This window comes from Zalophus californianus, chromosome 7, assembly GCF_009762305.2.
Source record: "Zalophus californianus isolate mZalCal1 chromosome 7, mZalCal1.pri.v2, whole genome shotgun sequence".
NCBI classification, from domain to species: domain Eukaryota; kingdom Metazoa; phylum Chordata; class Mammalia; order Carnivora; family Otariidae; genus Zalophus; species Zalophus californianus.
The window spans coordinates 107,583,578-107,606,464 of record NC_045601.1 but is presented as its reverse complement, the minus strand read 5'-3'; the positions used below and the strand labels follow the sequence as shown (position 1 = coordinate 107,606,464).

Here is a 22,887-nt window from a genome sequence, read left to right as displayed (position 1 = left end):
CTCACACCTTACAGGCCCTCTTCCTCACCCTTGGTTTTGGGAAGAGGACTTTAAGGGCCGTATTTTGTTCTGAAGTCTCTATTGCGTGGGCACAGATGTGTTTAGACTCGATCAACTGGTGATGTGGGTATTAGGGTTTAATTCTTTGGGTGCAAGGGGGAATGGAGTAGATTCTAGAAAGGTTTGGGAGAGAATTCTTATGAGGGGGAAAAAAAAGTTTGTGTGGTTTTTTTTAAAAAGATTTCATTTATTCATTTGAGAGAGAGAGAAAGAGAGCTAGAGTGCAGGAACAGGGGGAGGGACAGAGGGAGAGGAGAAGTAGATTCCCCACTGAGCAGGGAGCCCGATGCGAGGCTCAGTCTCAGAACCTGGGGACCATGACTTGAGCCCAAGACAGATGCTTAACCAACTGAGCCACCTAGGTGCCCCCCAAAAAGAAGGGTTTTTATCTGAGTAAAAGGAGGCAGGAACTTACCTGGTTAGTCCTCAAGTACTCGAGGGACTAGTGCTTTGGCGAGGAACACATTTTCCTTTGCACAGAAGCAGGAACAACTGAAGGGCGGCTTCTAGCTGGGAGAAGTGGCTGGGTGTGCTTTGGGAGAGCCTGCTGTGTAATCCCAAGTGTACCCACCATGGCAGTTGACAAAATGCTTTCACTCACACTGACATTTGATCCTATTAACATGGCTCAGCGGCAGGCAGGATGAATATGGTTGGTTTTGGGGGTGGGGGGAGCGTCAAGGGATGGGAGGCATTTGACAAGTAGAGAAACTGAGGTACAAAGTAAGATCCGCTCAGAACTGCAGAGCTGGTAAGTAGGAGAGCTGACTTTGTGTTCCCGTATGTCCTAGGGGCTATGAGGTGTTACACACACGTGCCTTGGAGTGGGGTGAACGCCGGGCAGTGGACTTGGCAGACGAGATAACTGTCTGGGTGGGTTTAGGCCCAGCCCTGTTAGAATCGGAGGGTGGAGGAGCCTTTGCTCTTTCTGCATAAGGAGTGAGCGGATCAATAACTACGCACCGAGAGACCTTTTGCACCTCAGCATTCAAGATTGCCAGATTTTCTCCCTCTTTTAAAAAATTTGTTGTTGTTACAGAACACGGTTACCGTTTTCAGTGGCCCATTCAGAGGTTTGTGTACATCCTAAAGTTCTTAGAGTTATGGTCAGGCTGTGTAATCTAGAAGTCCAGAACACTGCCTCAATCCCCACGATTTGAGCGGAGTCCTCCATCTCTACCAGCTGGCGCTTCTGGAAGGTCGCGGGCAGTTGCAGGCCCTGGCTTGCAGGGGTGCCGTCACATTCCAGACCCGTGTGCCTGCTGGGAGGTGTATACTGGGTAATGCTGTGCGAGAGACCACGTAGGTGGTAATAGTCATCGCTGCTGTGGTTAATAGAGTTGCTGCCTTTCACCACTGTTGTGTAGATGGATGGGCCCACACTTGGTGGTACAGGCCCTGGCACACAGTAGGGATGAGATGGACGTAGGTTTCCCTTCTATTTCTGATTTTGGAGGCAAGCCTTTTAATTCTCAAGAGATTTCAGAATTGCTTGGTCAGTGACCTCTGGCATTCTGGAACATACACGCGTTTTGGTGCCAGGTAGATCTCCCTTTAGCCGGAGCTGCTAACCGCTCTTGGCTGACCTGCTGAGTTTTGTTCTTCTGCTTCCGAGGCTCTCAGGTTCCAACCTGGGAACCTGGGTCCCATCGCTGAAGGGTACAAAGTGATACCCTGGTGTTCTGATTCTGTTGTAGCTCATCTGTTAAAAAAAAAAAAAAGAAAAAGAGAGAGAGAGAGAGGATCCTTCACATCAGCAAGTCCTTAGAGAGGAAATGTGCTAGGATAGCATTTGAGATCCCAAGTTCATTTCCAGCTACCCGAAAAACAAAACAAATCACAAACAAAGAAAATGGTTGTCTTGCAGCCTTGGGAAAGGGGTGGGGGGGTGGTGAAGATTTGCTGTTGGTCTTGTAGCTCTAGCTACAAAGAGCAAACCATTCTATCTGTTTGGTTAATTTAGCAGATTAACCAGTTGTTAAACTGACCAATTTAAAAAATGCCCAGCTTGCTAGCAGCTTTGTGCCTGTGATCTGGCCTGTGATCCGGGCCCCTCCTCCACCGCAGGGGTCCGGGCCTCCTATAGGAGGAGCTTCCAGGGGAGGAGGAGTGGCTGGGCCCCCAGGGAACAGCCCCGGGGGGCCTGGAGGAGGATCTCTGTCTTCCTTTACCATCACCCCCACCTCCTTTCTGAAAACTCCTTAAAACAAAAGGCTTTTATTTAGTAAACATCGCACCCTGCCTCGAAGAAGTGTCCTGAGTTTTGTTGGTGGGGTGCAGGGAAAGGGGGTGGCGAATTGGCCCTTTTGTTTCTGGGTAAGGGGCTGGGGTGCTTCTCTGGCCTTGCGTGCCTTTTTCGCTCTTAACTCTACCTTTGTTCCCCGGCCTCTTGAACCTGGTCTGAGAGGTCCTGCTGATCAGGCCTGCCCTGTCTCTCCATGAGCCTCCCTGGGAGACTTCCCCAGATTGCTGCCGTGGGCAGTCCAGAAAGGAGGCCGGCGAGCGTGGGCCCAGCCAAGCCTGAGCTTGGGTGGTACCTCTCTCCGTCCCGTCCCCTTCCCACCCAGCCCGGATCAAAGGAGCCTCCTCCGGCAGCAGGGAAACACTTCTCCCAATAGCCCCACCAGTGAGTAAACAGCCAGGGCCGCTTGCAGCTTTTGGAAGCGTGGTGCTTCAGGCCGGAGGAATGCAGAACATTTCATTTTAGGAGTGGACTTAGGTTTCCACTGCTTTCGGTATTTGCAAATTTGAAACAAATGCCCTCATTTAGCAGCAGGCAGGCTGGGCAGTAAACGGGGGCTGTTTAAGGGCGTTTATGGCGGTCACAGGTATTTGTGGGTAGGGGGACCCCAGCAGGTTTGGGAAAGGACAGAGGGTTTATGGTTAGGTGGGTTGTACAAAGACCCCAGCCAGGTCTCCGGTAGAGGGTTGTTGTTAGGTGGGCTTTGTCATAAAAAGCTTTGCCGCCTCCTGCCCACGGCCCGCCCCCCCCCCAGGAAGTATCTCCTTCTGACAGACAAAGAGGTTTGAGATGGTGTTTATTCCCCTGGGGCTGATGCTGAGGGCCTTGTCCCTCTCGTTTGGCTGCCAAAGTATCAGATTTCCAATGAACCCTGCCTTCTCCCACCCCCGCAGCTTGAAAGGCTCATTAAATGTGCTTTATGTATAACAAGTTGGCTGAGAGGCCCCCCCTCACTTCCAGCCAGTTTTGTGAGGAAGGAGCTAGGAAAACCTGTTTTCCTTTTGTTGTTGTTTCTGGAAGTAGATCTGTGAAGGAGCAATTGCAAAAAGACCCTGATTTTAGCAATCAGCCAAGCAAGTGTTATTTGCCTTTGATGGGGCAGCTTAGCTGGGGATGATCTGCCCCAGGCCTGGTGGGTGCCACCCGCCCGCACACAGGGAAATTCAGAAATCTGTTTAAGAAGGGAGTTCTGGCTTTATAGCTTGCTCCCTCAGAGACCCGAGATAGTTCACTTCCCCTCGCTGAGCCTCAGTTTCCCTTTTGTAAGATGAGGGTAACAATACCGCCCCCTTTAGGGTGCTTGTAAGGATTCCGTGAGATAGTACTGTCTTTCATCAACTCGAAAGTGCTCTTCCCCCCCCCCCCCCCCCCAGTTTCACACCTTTGAAGCCTGGTGGTAACTTAGTCAATTATGTAGTATTGTGTCTTAGTTTAACTGGGACCATCTCCTTTTAGCTTAACACAAATAACAGTGCATCTTAAAATTGGTGACACCTTTGAAATTCAGTGTATGGGAAGGACTTAGTCTGTCAAGAGTGAATGCTTCATAAAAGATAGTTATCATATGATGAGGGTGATTTATTTACAGGTCTGCTTTTGTTTGCTGTCCACCATTAACTTTCAATAGCAACTGTTTTCCTTTTTAGTCTGGCACGTAAATAACAAATGATGCTTAAGGCATAAGGCATCACGCTAGGTTGTGTATGTGAGAGAGATTGTCTAGAAAAGGAGGTGGATGTCCCTAGGAGGGCAAACAGTCAATTATGGAAAGAAAATGCCTTTCTGATGGTAGAGTCTCCACTTTAAAAAGCTGGGCTATTCCTGGGGGAGACTTGAGACTCACTCCAGGAACGGATTGTCTGGTAGGCACATCAAGACAGAACCAGAAGAGAGTGATTAACACGGCAAGGATGCAGAGAAGCACCGAACAGGGGGGACCCAGAAAATGCCAGGCACTCGGAGGATGGAGATGTGAGTGGGGGCAGGCAGGAGAAAGACAGGAGCTGGTTGCATTTCCTTCCCCTCCCAGGCTGCACAGTTGTGTGGGGTTGATCCAAGCTTTGTGGAGACAACTGGGGCTATTCATTCTGCTTTGTGCTACCTCAGCATTTGTCTGAGGGCACCTTCCTCTCCCACCCCCAGGACAAAAGTGGCCCAAAGGCTGGGGAGTTCATCATTTGCTTGAGTTCTGGTTTAGTTGATGGTAGGATGGATTAGCTGTGGGGTTGGGGTTTAGATGGTAGACAGAGAGAGATCTTTTTCATATGCATTAGTGAAAGTGAAGAGCAAAACTTTTTTTTCTGTTTTTTTTTAATAGGATGCTGTGTAGATTTTGTGCTCCAAGCCTTCCAGATGTTCACTTCTACCTTATAGAAGTTTCAGAATACATTCTTTCTGTGTTGTCCAGAATTTTAGCCCTCGGTAGGTGTGCCCAGCTAGGAAAGCGTCTGATTAATGGATCACTTTTGGAAGGCAAGAACTCAGAAGTCCCAGGGTCTAGGAGATGCAGCTCCTGTATGAAGTGAATGCCCTTTTTTGCTTCCTTTGGCTGCCTTTGGCAGTGTCTTGAAGAATAAGGTATTGTAACTGATGTGTCTTGAACAGGAAGAATGGTGTTGAGGTTAAGAAAATTCCAGTGCTCTTCTCCTAAAAGCCTTTGATGTACTGGTATTTATATCATTAAAAAAAAAAGGCATTTTTGGTGATATAAAACTTACTGGGGAGGCCCTCTAAAACTCAGTGTGAATTTTCTTCTGAGGAAGCCAGTCTCCCCGGCTTCTCTGTCCTGTGAGGATTGAAAGAGGCAGTGGTTCTTTTCAAACCAGGTCAACAAATACTTTGGAGCCCTTCTTATATCTCAGGCACCCAGAGAGATACCTGTGGGCCCTCAGTGGTCCTGAGTTTGGTCGCTGCCCAGTTTGGCTCTGACACCCCAGATTCCTTATTTACACCCACGACCAGAAGAACCTAGAGAGGACTTGGGATGGGCCTCCGTGGGTCTCTTGCCTGCTGCTGGCCTTGGGGGTGATGGCTGTGGCGTTAACAGCTGCTTGTTTTGTCCTAGGCTGCTGCCCCAGCCCTGGGGACAGGTGTTGATCAGGCTGACTGGACGGCAGATCCCCCTGAACCCTAGGTTGAGCTAAAGCTTGCTCTTAGACTCCTGACAAATTGCTTTCAGTTTTTGTGGCCAAAAGAGAACTCTGAAAACGGTGTAAATTGGGTTATTTACACTACCTCTGTTTTTGTTGCTTCCATGAAGTTGGTGAAGGAGGGCACGGATCCAAGTGAGCTTTTCAGGTTCTTGGATGCTCTGTTCCCCAGGTACCTGGCATCAGGTGAAGAGGAGGGGGTGGGTGGGCACGTCAGGGTGTAATGCGCTTGAATGCAGGAAGTGTGGTGACCGGACAGGCCTTTGAGGTACCCGGGACCAACCCCTTTCATTAGATCAAAGACATACCTTTTGTTTCCCCGCTCACACTTTCCTCTCCTGGAGCCAGAGTTGTAAAGAGGTGGAGTTGTGAGGGTCTGCATCTGGTGGCTGGGGTGGCAAGTGGAGTGGGGGGGCAGAGGGAGGGCCCCTTCCTCCTGCTGAGCACTTCCTGCCTTCTACGCTTGCTGCCCTCCGTGTGCAGGGGGTCTGCCTGGGCTAGCCTGGGCACCTCAGGCTCCGCTGGGCCGCTGCCCGGTAGGGCCCTGCCTGAACTGGGCTGTAAGCTGGTGAAACCAGCCGCACAAAGACGGATTTCACTCCGGGCTAAGTGTTTTGTTGCTGAATCATTTGCATTCATTAAAAGTAGTGAAGGGCCAGTGATATTTAAGGCAACACGCCGGGTTTGCTGGAGGCCGCTGCCTTAGAACCTCATTAAGAATTCTTGGGGCGGGCGAGAGGATGGGTGCAGCTCATTCAAAGCTTACTTAACTTCTGACTGCTTTGGGCATAGGCCAGCTACTAAAATATGAAAAATGTCTGCCCAGCAGCCCCCAGTGCTTGGCCAGACTGCCCTGGCCAAAGAAAACACACACTTACAATTCATTATTTAGTCTCCTCCTGAGAGCAAGCTCGTGTCTCTTCCTCCCATGGGACCTTGCTGAGTTGGGGGCACAGCGGTGAGGGGGGGGGCGGCAGCGGTGGCTGGGGGGCGGCGCGGGAAGATTCCTACCTATTTTAAGAGGAAGCTTGGCTGAAAGCAAATGCTGTCTATACTCACCCTACCCCACCCCTACCTCCCTTCCCTAGGTTATTTCACTCATTCCCTGCTGAGGGATTTCAGGGTGTTTCTGAGGATTTGCTCTTTAAAACGATGCCACCACAAATGTCCTTGGTACCTACCTTTGCCCTTGTGCTTGTGTGTCTGTAGGATAAAGTCCCAGATGTGGAGCTGCTCTGTCAAAGGACATGAACATATCAAAATTGTGTACAACATTCTGCATTTTTGTAATTTTTCTGAAGTGGGAGTTTATAACTTTCATCACATTTTCTTTTTAAAAAAGATTTTATTTATTTTTAAAGATTTTATTCATTATTCATTTGAGAGAGAGGGCATGGGGGGGGGGATGGAGAGGCTGAGGGAGAAGCAGACTCCCCACTGAGCCGGGAGCCTGGTGCAGGCCATCCCAGGATCTGGAGATCATGACCTGAGCCAAACGGCAGATGCTTAGCCGTCTGAGCCACCCAGTACCCCTTTAAAGATTTTATTTATTTATTTGAGAGAGAGAACCGGAGCAAGGGGAGGGGCAGAGGGAGAAGCAGACTTCCCACTGAGCAGGGAGCCCCGACTCTATCTCAGGGCTCTGAGATCATAACCTGAGCTAAAGGTAGACGCTTAACCGACGGAGCAGTTTCATCAAATTTCTGAATCACTGCTCTACAGTAGGCCTGTGAAAAATCACACGGGATAACGTGTGAAAACTGGTAAGCATGGTTCAGATGTGGAGCATTGCCAGGGGGACCAGAGAATTTATCGTCCAGACGGGGACATTATTAATAATTATGCCAAGAGAGCCAGCGCCAGTCAGGGATGTTCCAGAGAACTTGGGAGTGTGGTAGCCCAGCGCCCACCAAGGCTCTCATTCCCTCATTTCTGAGACCACGTATGTTCTGTCTTCTACACCATGTAGCTCTGAATTACCTGCTCCTGTTCATTTCCCATTCTATCAGATGTATTCTTTTTGTCACCCCCAACTTGATAAGCGTAGTGGCTTGCGTTTTGTTCTGTTTTCCCACCGGCCCGGTTCCCCAGTGTTCCATGTTTGCTCAAGAAGTTGGATTCCACAGACCAGAATTCTAGTTCTGGAAGCAGTTTAACTTTTCTGAGCTCCTTTCTTCATCTGTATGATAAAAATGATAATGTCCAGCTCATAGGCTATGGTGAGGGTCTTTGCAGGAAAGTTTGTCTGGAGTTCGGGGCGGGGGGTGGTTTGTGGTGTTGCCATGGTGTTGTGGCAGGTGAGCTCCAGGGACACTTACAACTCCTCATGGACATATGCTTGGAGCTTTAGGCTCTGCTGGCTGTCTAGGTTTGTTTTTTCCGCTTCTCCATTTATTCCTGTCCCCTTCATTGCTCTCGTCGCTCTTCCCTTCCATCCCATTGCCCATGGCTTAGTTCAATTCTTGTCATTTCTCTGTGGAATACTGCTGGAAAAAAGAAGTGATTTTTTTTTTAATTTTTTTGAAGGCAGCACCTTTTTCTTCCCTCCTCAAAAACATCAAGAAGATATGTACTTTATGAAACCTGAGATTAAAAAAAAAAAAAATCAGATGAGAAGCAACAGACCAAGATGAAAAGGAAGCTGACCAAGAGGGGTGAGGAGATAGATAGGGGACGGGCAGAGATAGCGAATAAGTATAAGGAAGCACACATGCAATGGCAGGATTAAGTTTCCGGCATCATCTTTAAAGGGCCTAATGGGTTGCACGAGTAACCTAATCAATGCCATGTCGTTGTGGAGCTCTCAGAATCCAGAGGAAAATGTACAGCGAGATGAAAATGATAAAAAAATGTGATCATTAGAGAAATATAGTCAGATTTTAAAAAGCAATGAACAGGGGCGCCTGGGTGACTCAGTCGGTTAAGTGTTGGACTCTTGGTTTCAGCTCAGGTCATGATCTCAGGATCGTGAGCTCGAGCTCCACCCCATGATGGGCTCCTGCGCTCGGGGTAATCTGCTGGAGATTCTCTCTCCCTCTCCTGCCCCGCCCCCATTCTTTCTCTCTGTCTCTCTCAAATAAATAAATCTTTTTTTAAAAGAAAGCAATGGGGGGCGCCTGGGTGGCTCAGTCGTTAAGCGTCTGCCTTCAGCTCAGGTTATGATCCCAGGGTCCTGGGATCGAGCCCCTCATCCGGCTCCCTGCTCATCCAGGAGCCTGCTTCTCCCTTTCGCGCTCCTCCTGCTTGTGTTCCCTCTCTAGCTGTCTCTCTCTCTGTCAGATAAATAAATGATCTTTACAAAAAATATAAAAGAAAGCAATGAACAAAGAGTACATTAGTCAAATTAAAAAGCAAGAAGTATATCTTGTAGATCCTAGGAGGCAATGAAAGCAAACAAAACACAGTACATACAACAAAGGAAGCATTGTGGTATTAGAATGTAAAATAGATAAAAGCAAAGACAGATATGTCAGTGGTGATGGTAAATTTCAGTGGAATAAGTTTCCCGCTGAATTAAGACAAAACAAAGATGAATAAAAAAGTTTCATGCTCTTTATCTGGGACAAACCCAAGATAGCGATAAAGTGTGTTTTATTGTTCTTTTTCTACCTTTAGACAAAGAGCTTAATTTATTTCATTGTTTAGGAAATCATTTGAGTTTATTTTCTTCGAAATACAGCTTTGAAATTAATTTGAAATGAAAACATGTAGAATTGGTAACTTAAGATCCTTGCCTGAAAGAAAATAATGAAAGAAAACTTTGGCAAGTCCAATCAAGAAAAAGAGAGAAAAGGTCACTATTAGGCAAAACAAGAAAGGAAAGAGAGGCTTTAACCTCATTCTTGGCTTTACAACAGTTTCTTGAGCACATACTGGGCACCTGGGAGACACTGGGGACACGTAGCAGGGAATGAGACGGAGCTCACTGTTCAGTGAGGGGGGCATACGGAAACGTTTACTAGTAATCACAGTTGTGATCATTGCGATGGAAAGATTTAAAAAATTTATCCCAGGTTACCCTGTTCAATGCCATGCTAAGTAGTCTACGCAAGGAAAATATAAATTGCCACTGTTTATTCAGGAACCGTTAGAATGACTAAGGACCGGTGTCTATTGAAAACAGTTGGAAGATCGTAAAAACAACTAAACAAAACCCAAAGTGGTTGTATCTGAAGGCATTGACAGGAAATTTCAGAAATGCTGAGGAAATAGAGCTTTGTGATGCAAAGACTGTCACGGAGCCCAGGAACAGATGGATGGCCACCCCACGCCTGTCACAACGTTGATACAACCTTCCTTCCAAATGCTGACTAACAGTGTAGAAAAGAGAAGCACGCTGCTTAGAGAGCCATGTAAGAGTCTAATATAAAATACTGTCAGCTTACATCTAATAATATGTTAAAGGATAATCTACTATAAACAACTAAAGGATTCATTCCAAAAATGCACAGGTAGTTTAATCAAATAGAATTCGTTAAAATAAGAAGACACAGTCACACAGTTATTGCAATAGATGCAGAAATGACATGAGATACAAATTAACATCCATTCTTGATTTATTTTTTTTAAGAAAAAATTTTAATCCACAGCCCACATTACACTTAAAAATGAAATTATAGGGGCACCTGGGTGGCTCAGTCAGTTGAGCATCCAACTCTTGATTTTGGCTCAGGTTATGATCTCAGGATGGTGGGTTGGAGCCCCATGTGGGGTTCCTCACTGAGTGGGGAGTCTGCTTGAGATTCTGTCTGTCCCTCCCCTTCTAATCCTCCCCCTGCGCTCTAGCTCTCTGTCTCTCTCAAATAAATAAATAAATCTAAAAAAAAAAAACCAAACTATAATGCTGTTCTCATTAAAATAAGGCATTATTACACTAAGATAATATCACTACTATTTTAACATTATCCTGGAATTTCTACTTGAAATAATATTGTAAGAAAAATGAAAGTCAAAGTAAAGTTAGTGTTTTTTTTGTAGATGGCATCATTTTCTTTCTTTCTTTCTTTCTTTTTTTTTTTTTAAGTAGGCTCTACACCCAGCATGGGGCTCAAACATACAACCCGGAGACCAAGAGTCACATGCTCTACCGACTGAGCCAGTCAGGCCCCTTGATTTTTACATGTGAAACTCAAGCATCAACTGAAAACCACTAGACTCAATGAGAGAGTTCACTCATTTGGCCAAATACAAAACCCAGGTTTGCTACTTATCAGTAAATAGCCTTTGAGAAAATACAAAGAAAACCTTTATCCCATTCACAAAATCAAAAATCAAAATACTCAGGCATAAAGCAGTTATCATGGAAACTGTATGTTGAAGGAGTCTAAATATCATCCTTCTTCCTCTGAATTTGGTGTTGTGGGGGGGAACACAGACACAGGAATTGGACAGATGGAAATCAGTATATCATCTTTATTATTGATAAAGGCTGGATTGAGGAACAAGTTTTAAATCTGAAGAGGATAAGCTTGTCTGATTCATCCCTGAGTGTGTGTGTGTGTGTGTGTGTGTGTGTGTGTGTGTGTAGGTGTGTGTGTGTGTGTGTGTGTGTGTGTGTGTGTGTGTGTGTGTGTGTGTGTGTGTGTGTGTGTGTGTGTGTGTGTGTGTGTGTGTGTGTGTGTGTGTGTGTGTGTGTGTGTGTGTGTAGGCTACCTATATAAAATGTGTCCTGTCTGCAAGGGGGTGGATCCCTTAAGTGGGTTGGGGAGGAAGGGTCAGAGCCAACTTGCCCAATCAGACATCATCCCTCCCTGGGGTTCATAGGAGTGGGGATCCACTGGCACCCTCTCTGCTGTGATGGTGAGGAGTTATTCCTTCTTCAAACTTCCTCCCTTTGCTCTCAGAACTCACTGGGGCTTAATGGTCCTGTCCCTAGATGCCTGAGGGTGTGGGCACCTGGGGGTGTGGCTCTTCCCTCCAGGGAAGGGGCAAAGCTGTACCTCAGATATTCTTGCCTCCACTTTACTAACCACCCTGCTCCTTGGTGGATCCTTCTAGGACCCCTGGAGAACAGAAGGCTCTCATAAGGATGAAAACAGGACAGTATTTAAATGAACTGGAAGGAACTCAGTACCCAGGGGTGAAAATTCGCTTCCTGTCTATTTCCGAGCCCAAATCATGTGCAAACACTTTTTCTTCTGAGAAGTTTAACAGCTGAGAACAGGAACCTTCATTGCTTTGTTCATTACTGTATCCCCAGCACTTAGAACAATGCCTGACACGTGGTAGGCGTTCAGTAACTTAATGACCGTTCTCAGGAGGGAGAAGTGTAACGTGTAATGCAGCAAAGGCCTTATAGTCTTGATCTTATTGATTACAAGCTAATAAAGAAGAAAGTAGACATGGGGCACCTGGCTGGCTCAGTTGGTAGAGCATACAACTCTTGATTGTGGGGTTGTGAGTTCAAGCCCCACGTTGGGTGTAGAGATTACTTAAAAATAAAAAAAAAATCTAAAAAAAAGTAGACAACAAAATTGAACAGGAAATGGACAGTAAGGGTTGATGGAGGGAGGTGGGTGGGGGATGGACTACATGGGGGATGGGCCTTAAGGAGGGCACTTGTGATGAGCACTGGGTGTTGTATGTAAGTGATGAATCACTAAATACTACTCCTGAAACCAATATTGCACTATACGTTAACTAGAATTTATTTATTTATTTTTTCTTTTTTTTAAAAGATTTTATTTATTTGACACAGAGAGACACAGCGAGAGAGGGAACACAAGCAGGGGGAGTGGGAGAGGGAGAAGCAGGCTTCCCGCCGAGCAGGGAGCCCGATGTGGAACTCGATCCCAGGACCCTGGGAGTATGACCTGTGCCGAAGGTAGACACTTAATCGACTGAGCCACCCAGGTGCCCCTAACTAACTAGAATTTAAATAAAAATTTGAAAAAAAAAAGGAAATGGGCAGTAAGAAATTCAGCTAACCAATAAATACATGAAAGATTGCTTTATCTTGTTAAGGACAAACTAAATGTGTCGAATGAATTACAGATTGCAACAAATCATTATTTCACTTCTCTCAAATTGACGAAGATTAAAAGTGTCAGTGTGGTGGACGCGTAAGTTGGCACAACCTTTAGAGCCATTTGTCATTTATCAAAAACTTGAAATCGTATTCTCCTTGGTCCAAGGGGGTTCTGTTTCTAGGAAGTCATCCTACAGAAACACTCATTATTAGTGTGCATAGGTGCCTGTACAGAGAGGTCTAGTTGGAGCATTGTTTGTAATGGCAAAATATTAAGCCATCCAAATGTTCATAATTGGGGATTATTATGGGATAATGCCATATCTGTCCTATTCTTTCCCTAGGGTGCTGGACAAATAGATCATGGGTCACTGATGCCGTGAAATAATACACAGCGGTGGAAGTGAATGAACTAGAACCATGTGGACAGACACAGGAAGATACGTGTAGTTAACCGTACAGCGAAAAAAGCAAGTGGTAGAGTAGCAGGTGTTCGGGGTTGCACTGTGTTCCCCAAAAGGTTAACGTCCAAGTCCTAAACCCCAGTATCTGTGAATGTGACCTTATTTGGAAATAGGAACTTTGCAGATGTAATCAAGTTAAGGTGAAGTCATTAAGGTAAGTTCTAATCCTCTATGACTAGAGGTATCCTTACAAGAAGAGACACGGAGAAACACACTCAGAGGAAAGACGGCCTCGTGACGGAGGTAGAGCTTGGAATGATGCATCTTCAAGCCAAGGAATGCCAAGGATTGCCGGCAACACCAGAAGCTAGGAGGGAAGCGTGGAATAGACTCTGCCCAGAGCCTCCAGAAGGAACCAATCTTACCAACACTTTGAGCTCACACCTCAGCCTCCAAAACTGTGAGAGGATAAACTGTTGTTTTAAGCAACCCAGTTGCGGGAATTTGTCGCAGCAGCCCTAGGAAGCAGATAGGACAGATAAGGCATTATCCCATAATCATGCCTTCTGTGGGTGCACCTGCTGCTCTGTCTGTGACAGAGTGCTCTTTCAATCTGTCTTGCACACTAACAACTACCTTGTCAGAGGCAGGGACCTGCTGGCATGGTGATTTTTTTTTTTTTTTTTTGCCATACAGCCTGAGCAGGGTAAATTTATGTCTCACTTTCTTTGCCTTCTCCCGCACTCGTGTCTAGTGGCCTCTTGCTGTGGTCCCCCTTATTGCCTCTTAAACTCTGAGCATCCTGAATTACCTGGAGTTCTCTGACCATGCTTTGTCTTTGTGCTTCAGTCTTGTATTTGCCAAGCCCCATTCTTTGTGAAAAGCTTGTTTTGACGAGCCTTCCTCCAGGATTCTTCTCTGCTCCCCTCTTCCCCCCACTTTGAGTTAGAAAGCTTGTCTTGTGCATCCACCCACAGCATTGTGTGATAATGTGGTAAAGCTTTGATGATGATCGGGTGTCCTCTGCAGGCAGATGACCTGAGATTTGAATCCTGCATTTGCCACTTAGTAGCTGTGTGACCTTGAGCAGGTTGTTTACCTCCCTGTGCCTCAGTTTCCTCATCTGTACAATGGGGATCGCAGTATCTACTTTAGTGGGTGGTTGTAAGCATTAACAAGCTAGTATGGTTAAAATGCTTGGAACAGTGCCTGGGACATAGGAAGCGGTCAGTAAGTGTTAGCTATTACTGTAATTACATGTTTACTTGTCTGACTCCTCCACTATACTGAGATACTTAAAGGCAGTAATTGTGTGTTTTTCTCTCTCATCCCCAGTGTCTTGCAGAGTACTTGGCACATGGTAGGCTCTAGATAAATGTTTGTTGAATTAATAATGATAATTAACATAATTGCCTACGAGGATCCCATATTGGGCTTTGACCTTCTGCTTATTCCACATCATGCAGGGATAATGGAGCTAAATATGGCTCAGTAAAACCACCACAGATCAGTTCGTGTTTCCTGAGCACCTCCAACGGGCAAGGCACCCGCAGTGGAGGGGAAGGATGAGTGTGAGGCCAGCCCTTGTGCTCAGGGAGCTTAGAATCTAGTGGGGAAGACAGGTGGTGAGCATAGGAAATGTTTTGTTAACAATATGAGGTTTTAATAACCATTTGTGAGAGCAATAGAAGACACAGGAGGTACATTCATGGTTATTATTTCAGTTGGTGGCACATTGTTACCTACCTTCTTACTTGTTTTCCAAGTTCATTCTAGACATTTTCTTAAACTTTTTAGTAAGGAAACAAGTCTAGAGGCTTCACCAGATTCAATTCGATTTTTTTTTTCATGTGTACTTCCCTCTGCAGACACAAAACATCTGGTTGTCTCTAGAATTAGCAACTATCAGTAATCATTGCTGGATCCATTATTTCATTAGGGGTTGTAAAATGGTGATATGGTATTTATCTAATCTGGAGACTCCTGTAAAGACAAACCTCCCCTCGTTGGCTGGTTATCCTGAGGGGTAGCTATTCAGAAAGGGAAAATAAAGCTTGATGCTTAACCAGTTTTTAAAATAATAAGTTGTTTTTCTAGCATCCTTCAGAGGTGACCAATGGGAGGCGTTAAGGCTGTTTAATTTTTTTTTTATTTTTAAATAATCTCTACACCCAACGTGGGGCTCGAACTCACAACCCTGAGATCAAGAGTTGCACGCTCTACCGAGTGAGCTAGCCAGGTGCCCCATTTTGGGCTTTTTAAAAACATCATTATGAAGTCATGGATTTTAACTTGGTGTGTGTAAGTCCATGTGGTTCTTACCTTTGGATGCTTAGTCCCGTCTTTGGCCTGTGGGAGCCTCTGCAAGCTGGTCTTGAACTGTTTGATGTGACCTTACTGGTCTTTGCACGTTCCCTCGTATGGGATGATGTTTTAGGCTTGTCTTGTGCATTTCCTGCCCCAGACCTGGAATCAGGCACTTCTCCAGTGAGGAAGGGCATGAATTTTTTAAGATATTGGTCCAATTTCCAAACCACTTTGCAGGAGGGAATTATTATAATTTATACTCCCATCAGCAAAGCATGAAGACCATTTTCTCCATATACTCACCAATGTTGAGTGCTATTTTAAATATCTTTGGTGTTCATTTGATGGGCAGAGTAACTTACTGTAATTTGCATTTCTTAGATTCCTAGTGCTTTGGAATGTTTTTTTTTGTTTTGTTTTTAAGATTTTAGTTATTTGAGAGAGTGACAGCATGAGCTGGTGGGGGTGGGGGGTGTGAGGGAGAGGGAGAGGCAGACTTCCTGCTGAGCAGGGAGCCCGAGGAGGACGCAGAGCTCCATCCCGGGACCCTGAGATCATGACCTAAGCTGAAATTAGACCCTTAACCGACTAAGCCACCCAGGCACCCTTAGAATGTTTTCTTATATTAATTTTTGCTTTGAGAACTCTTCATATTTTTTGACCATGTTACTTTTAGAATTTTAGTAGTTATTATGATTGATTTGTAACTATGTATCAAGACTAGCAGTCCCTCTCCTGCCAATTGCTGGAAATAGTTTTCCTAATGTATTGTTTGCCATTGAGAGTTGTTTACAGCTCCTATTTTATGTAGTCTTTTCCTTTACAAAGCGTAGAATTTTCCAGGCCTCTCTCGTGAGGGCCTTATGGAATCGGAAAGCTGCAGCCTAGTACTGATCACCAGGTATTAGTCGGCACACAAACGTTGACTGTGCTCTCCTTACCTGACTGCAGCTGTGTTCCTTGAGGCCAGAGACCTGCCTTGTACCGTGAGGGTCAGGATCCTTTCTCACCCTGACAGGCTTGCTCCGATTCTTTCTTTTTTAAGGTTTTTATTTATTTGACAGAGAGACACACAGCGAGAGAGGGAACACAAGCAGAGGGAGTGGGAGAGGGAGAAGCAGGCTTCCCGCTGTGCAGGGAGCCCGATGCGAGGCTCGATCCCAGGACCCTGGGACCATGACCCGAGCTGAAGGCAGACGCTTAATGACTGAGCCACCCAGGCGCGCCGCTTGCTCCAATTCTTGTTCATGTCAAAGGTGCCTCTTACTTTAGCATCTTTGGGAGGGGAGTGAAGGACTCTCTGAGCAACTGCTCATCTGTGCACAGCCCGTAGGCCCCTAGGGCAACGGGCACCCGAATGCCAGGTTCCCAGCAATTGGCAGCTACTCTGTGGGGCTTCACCCATGCAGGGCAACCCCCCTCGAACTATGGAGCCCCACAGGTTTGTGTCCTGTGATGAGGGGGCTCTCAGGGTCTGTTCAGAGAGAACCGCTATGCTCAGATGGCAGCGATTGGGCGAGTGACAAATCAGACAGGGCACTTTGCCGCTCCCAGCGGTCTGCATGAGATGCCAGCAAAGGCCGACACCAGGTGAGGGATGTTTGTGACGGCATGTAGTTCCTAAAAGATAAAAAACATCTTGAACATAATAAGGACAATAAAGGACTCACATAGTCCTTAACTTAATGCGTGCCAGGCACAGTTCCAAATGTGCTACATTTATTAACATGTGAATTTACTTTTCACAAGCCTGTGAGGCAGATAATATTATTTTATACATTTTATACAAAAGTAGAGGCACCGCACACACGGGTAGACAGCTTGCCCGAGGACATAACACTCGGTGAGTGGAAGAGTAGAAATGGATTGCGGGCAGCCTGACTCCACATTCTGGGCTCTTGCCACATCTCCATCCTGCCTGTACTTCAGAGGCCAGGGTCTTAAAGTTGTGTAGCTCTTCAACCGTCCTGGAGGGCACTGCATCCTCCTAAAGGCCTTGCATGGTAAAGAGCAGCTGGCTGATTTTACAAATGGGGAGGCGAAGGCCTGCAGAACAGAGTGACTTGCTCAGAGCCAAGTCTAGGATGCAGGGTTTTGTGCATTTGGTAGCTGACTTTCATCTGGCACCAAAGTCAAACCCTTTGAACTTCTAGGAACAGAATTACCCTTAGATACAGGCAAAGGGATAGCCTTTTCCGTTTGAGGGGTGCCGAAACCTTCAGGGTCTGGTGAACACGGGAGTTTTACTCAAGACTCTTTCTGGGCATCCCTCTGACCTCGCAGCAGGCTCTTGAGGGCTGTGTGGGGGCCTTCTCTTGAGATCTTGTGGTGCGAACCCAGGCCTGGCCCCTTGTGGAAGTCGAATGCTTTGCCCTTGCATGAGGAGCCACAGACTGAGTTCCAGAAGCACTGGGACTGCTGGGTCAGAGGTTCTGGAAAGGTGGGGTGGAAATTGCCCCACTGTCTTCTTGCTCCTGGCCTAATGGCTCAGACCATTTTTAGATGTCAGGAAGTATAACAATATGGTACATTTATCTTGGTGAATAATGGATGAGCCCCAGGAAGGTACTGTACTTTTCCTGGTGAATTATTTACCAGGAGCCTCTAATTTGAGGGCTCTCCATTATAAATGGCCTGAATCTGGTATATGGAGAGCTCCTCCCCCTTCGCTACCTTCCCCAGGTCTCCCGCGTAAGCTGTAACCTTTCACATCTAGTGAAAGAGTGAGTAGCCCTGGGGCCCAAGCCAGGGACTGTCTGAGTTTGGAGTCCCTGAGGCTGCTGGGAGGGGTGGGGAGGACCTCCCTACTAGAGACACAGGGACAGACCTGCCAGGGGAACTTGGGGTAAATGTGGGGCCGGGCCCTGCTCTACAGGCGTGAGGACCCCATGCATGCCTCCATGTGTGTGCAGTCGTCTGCTCTGAGGGTTTTTGTTTTTCTTGTCCCTTTCTCTGGGTCTCCATGACTCTCTGTTACCCTGTCTCTCCATGTGTCTCTGCCCATGTCTCTACCTGTTCACTTCTCACCTTCTCCTCCGTCAGGGTCTGGGTTTCTCTCTCTTCTCTGCCCGTGTCTCTTCCTAAGTCAGCCATCTCCCGCTGTCTCTCTGTCAGTTGTTAGTCTCTGTCTGTCTGACTCTCTCTGTCTCCTCTCTTTTTCTGTCTCTGTCAGTCTCCCTCCAGCTCCCTTCATCTCATCTCCCTGTCTCTCTCCATCAGTGTCTACTCGCCCCCCCCCCCCGCCTCGCCTCCCTCTCTTCCTCTTTTTCCCCCATCTCCTGCCCCCCCCACCCCCGTGACTTTAAAGGTCTGTAAGAAGCACCTCCTGGAATGGAGGGACAGCCAGTTCCAGACTTAAGTGAAGCCAGATCCTGGTGCCTTCCAGACCCTGACTCAAAGATTGACAGAGTAGGCATGAAATAAACTTTAGGCCTTTGTCATTTTTTTGGTTATTCAGTTCAGTTATTGCATCAGCCACTCTTAGGGGCTTTTTTTTCCCCTTCAGCTATTTGTGTGTGCTTTATGTTTTATAATGTTTTCTCCCCAAAGTCGGTTATCCCTAGGCTTGAAGCATCTGGTGATGAGTTGCAAGTTTTTGCTGCTTTTAAAAATAACTTACAAGGAATTGTTTCTATTATTCATCAGTTTGTATTTTTTTCATCTGTTGTTATTGATTTGAGGATTGAAATATTCATTTTGCCATCTTTAGCCAGAATGCTTTCTTTAAACAGCTGATTTTAAAAAATGACTCTTTTTTGGTTATTTTCCTTAAAAAATAAAGGAGCAAATCACTAGTACTGATTTTCAGTTAAGAGATTAAATAAAAGAATAAAATTGGGGCACCTGGGTGGCTCAGTGGTTAAGCGACGGCCTTCAGCTCAGGTCATGATCCCGGAGTCCCGGGATTGAGTCCCACATTGGGCTCCCTGCTTGGCGGGGAGTTTGCTTCTCCTTCTGACCCTCTCCCCTCTCATGCTCTCTTTCACTCTCAAATAAACAAAATCTTTAAAGAAAGTTTATATTTTAAGCAGGAAAATGTGGTTTATAAGGAGTCTAGGAAGTATCTATGGTTTGATTTTTAACTCAGCAGCTGGTCTGCCTTCCACTTCCCCTCTGTCCATGGCTTCCCCTCACCTTGTAACACCAGGCCAGATCCCGTCACATCGGAGTAATATTTGAGCAGTATGTTCATGGCTGCAGGATTTGGTCCCCGCTACAAGACAGTCTTCCCTCCAACGTTTTTTTCCAGCCACGTGTGCTAGCATAGGTGGCTAAGAGAACTTTTGATGGTGGGAGCAGATCTGTCTTCACAAGGAGGCAGTGGGCGCTGTAGACAGCCCTGCCCCCACACCTGTCCCGAGCAGCCTAAAGCCCAGGAGGGCACCCTTGTCTCCTCAAGCCAGTGGTTCTTCTAAGCCTCCTCCCTCAGTCTGGATCTTTTGTGTCCCAGGTTGAGGCCTAAAGCCTTCAGCATCCCTTTCTCAGACTTGTTCCTCTCTGGAGAGATGGGTTGGTTTCCAGAAACAGCTGTTGGTCAGACAGGTGGAGAAGGAAAGGAAAGAAAAGAAGGCTGGGGGAGGGGCACTTTGCGGATGGTGTCTGCTTCTGACTCCTGGGCCCTGCCTTGTGCCCTGGCCCCAAGAGGACAGCCAGGCCGCAGTGTGTGTTGTCCAACGGGGTCTCCTGCAGGCTGCCCAGGGGCACATTCGTTTCCTGCACATGTGTTAGGCATCGCCGCGTGTCACCGGCTGTGTGGCAAATGCAGCCCGCTGCCGCAGGCCCTGAGTGGCTCGTGCTTTCCACATCACACATAGCAAAGCGATTTCCTCACATTCCCCACTCTTGTCTGCTCCGGGAAGTGGTTTGCAGAGCACTTCTAAATATAAAAGTCTGAGACCGACTCTTTCTCTTATCCCTTTGAAACCAGCTGAAGTCCAGCCTCTTCAGGGACTTTCTGGGTTTATGGGGGAGGAGGGAGGGAGGCAGGAGAAGCAGGGGTCTGTGTGTGTTCCACCAGGTTCCAAGGACACCCAGCGGGCAGAGTGGGACCAGGTACGGTGATAGAGGCCAGGGTGCTGGGGGGCACACCAGGAGGAGGGTGCAGGCTTAAAGACCAGTCTTCAAACTGAACAGCTATGTTCGGCCACTTACTTCTTTTTTTAAAAAAAAATCTACTTGCGTCTTCTGTCTCCAGACCTAACAGCCTGTTCATCTATTGGGAGAACAGCAGGAGGTAGGAGATGGCCACAGGGAAGGATCTTCAAAACACAGCGCTAAATGGAACAAAGTAAGGAGCACAGTGAGGGATAATGCAAGACCACTTACAGAAGTTAAAAGTACCCGCCCTGGAACTGATCACATTTTCCCAAAGCACATGCAGTGGAAAGCATTTACATTAAACACGATAGAAGGGTTGGGGGAGGGTGTGGATCAAAGGGAATGAGTGAAAGGAGAGAAGCAGCCAGCGTGGCATCGTGGAAAGAACGCAGGCGGACACAGACAGGCAGACCCAGGGGCAGGACAGATCCAGGGGGTACTTCCAGACCCTGCCGTTTATTGGGATAGCCTTGACTCCACTTTGCTCCTCGGGAAGATGAGGCTGACCCAGGTGGGGGGTTCTTTAGGTTAGAAATAACGTGCCTGTGCGTGGGGCTGGCAAGAAGCTGGCAGTTAGAGGAGCGAAGGCAGTGCTGTCTAATGGAGCTTTCTAAGGGGACGGAATGGTTTTATATCTGCGCTGTCCGATATGGCCTCAAGCTAGGTGTGGCCCCTGAGCACTTGAAATGAGCCGATCGATATGGAGGAGTTTAACTTTCAATTTTATTTCATTTTAATTAAGTTACATTTTGGGAGCCCCACATGGCTAGTGGCTACCATATTGGACAGAGCAGGTCTAAGGGATAGTTCAACTTCTTTATGGGTCAGGGAGGATATTCTTTCTTTCTTTTTAAGATTTTATTATTTATTTGAGAGAGAGCACAAGCAGGGGGAGCTGCAGAGGGAGAGGGAGAAGCAGACAGGGAGCCTCATGTGGGGCTCGATCCCAGGACCCTGGGATCATGACCTGAGACCAGAAGGCAGACGTTTAACTGACTGAGTCACCCAGGTGCCCCAGGAGTTTTTCATCGAAGTAGAGGCTGCTCCACCTAAAGGGCAGGGAATCGTGTCCTCCCTCCCACAGGGAATTTGGGGTGAACTGCTCTGGCCGCTCTGGTTAGGTCTGAGATCTGTGTTCACTGCCTTATCAGCCTCCCAGGGAGGAGGCAGAGATGGGTAGAAAGAGCTCAGAAAGCAGAGTCTCCCAGAGTTTTCTGAGCCTGCCTTGAAAATTAATAAACTAAGGCCCGGCCTCCCCAGTTGCAAGGTGGTAGTCCCCAGGGGCGCCTGGGTGGCTCAGTTGTTAAGCGTCTGCCTTCGGCTCAGGTCATGATCCCGGGGTCTTGGGATTGAGCCCCGCATCGGGCTCCCTGCTCTGTGGGGAGCCTGCCTCTCCCTCTCCCACTCCCCCTGCTCATGTTCCCTCTTTCGTTGTGTCTCTCTCTGTCAAATAAATAAAATCTTAAAAAAAAAAAAAAAAAAAAGGTGGTAGTCCCCAGGCTGTCATTTAGTTTGTTCCCTGCCTCCCCAGGAAAGACCACAGGATGCTCCCCAGGCTCACCTGGTGCTGTTCTCACTGTGCTGGAGCCCTTACCACTGCACCTGGGAATCTAATGAGTGGTTGTGGAGCCTGCAGCCAGAGGCTGGGCTCTCTGTCCCCTCGGGAGCCCCGAGTGCACTGACTGAGCAGCCCTGAGGTCTTCCTGGGACTGAACCCTGGCTCATTTCTCAGTGCCCCAGTCCAGCAGCTCTGTCGCCTTGCCCAAAGTGTATATTATTTCCGCAGGCCTCTGACTGGTGTCTTTAGGGACAGCTGGTTGCTGTCTGTCCTCTCTCCTTGGGGCAGAGAATGGATATGTCCCCAGGCAGAGAGGGTGGAGAGAACTCCTGGTGCTCCCTGGCAGGTCTGTTCCAGCAACCCCCCCCCTCCCCGTTCCATTCACCAAGGCTTTGGACTCCTCAGGCATCACCTAATCCAAGGACATTTTATTTTTTTTATTTATTTTTAAAGATTTTCTTTATTTATTTGACAGAGAGAGACACAGCTAGAGAGGGAACACAAACGGGGAGTGGGAGAGGGAGAAGCAGGCTTCCCGCGGAGCAGGCAGGACCCTGGGATCATGACCTGAGCCACCCAGGTGCCCCTCCAAGGACATTTTAATCTGGGGTCCGTGGTTCCCCAGCCCTTCTGGGGTTTTTTTTACTTCCCTGAAAAGTATGCAGACTTGTGTGTGTCTGTACCTAATGTGTATTTCATTTTGAATATTGTTGACTGTCCTAGGAATCCAAAAAAGAATCACTAAAATCGATTTCAAAGCTGCCATTCTCCAGGAGAGGAAACTGAGACCCAGAGAAGAAAATTAGGTTGGCCAAGATTGGATAAAGGTAGCCCTAGGACAAGATTTCAGGTCAGACAGACTCTTCAGTGACTTCATTCCCCCATAAATGCTAGTGGAGTATTTACGGTGCCCAGGTGCGGCGAGGGACACAGCTGTATCCTCTTGGGCACCAGTGTCTGCGCTGTCCTCAGGCTTACAGCCTAGCTTGGGGGTGCAGCTCTCAGTCACAGCACAGATGGGACTCTCGGGTGTCACAGGCAGTGAGCTCTCAGTGCAAGTGTGTGGCCAAGGCAGAGGCCAGATCTCATGGCGAGGCAGGATG

General features: G+C 47.3%; 1 protein-coding gene across 2 annotated transcripts in view; it reads left to right on the top strand.

The window, feature by feature from the left end:
- Positions 1–22,887, top strand: part of PTK7 (protein tyrosine kinase 7 (inactive)) — a 59,435-nt gene that overhangs the window by 8,004 nt on the left and 28,544 nt on the right. Inside the window, exon 1 of one of the 2 annotated variants that reach the window (XM_027603661.2) lies at positions 13,126–13,282. The exons of the other annotated variant lie outside the window; for it this stretch is intronic. Coding sequence (XP_027459462.1) covers positions 13,138–13,282 — 145 coding nt within the window. The 5' untranslated portion in view covers positions 13,126–13,137. Of the gene's footprint in view, positions 1–13,125; positions 13,283–22,887 lie in introns of those variants that run through there. 2 annotated transcript variants of the gene reach the window in all.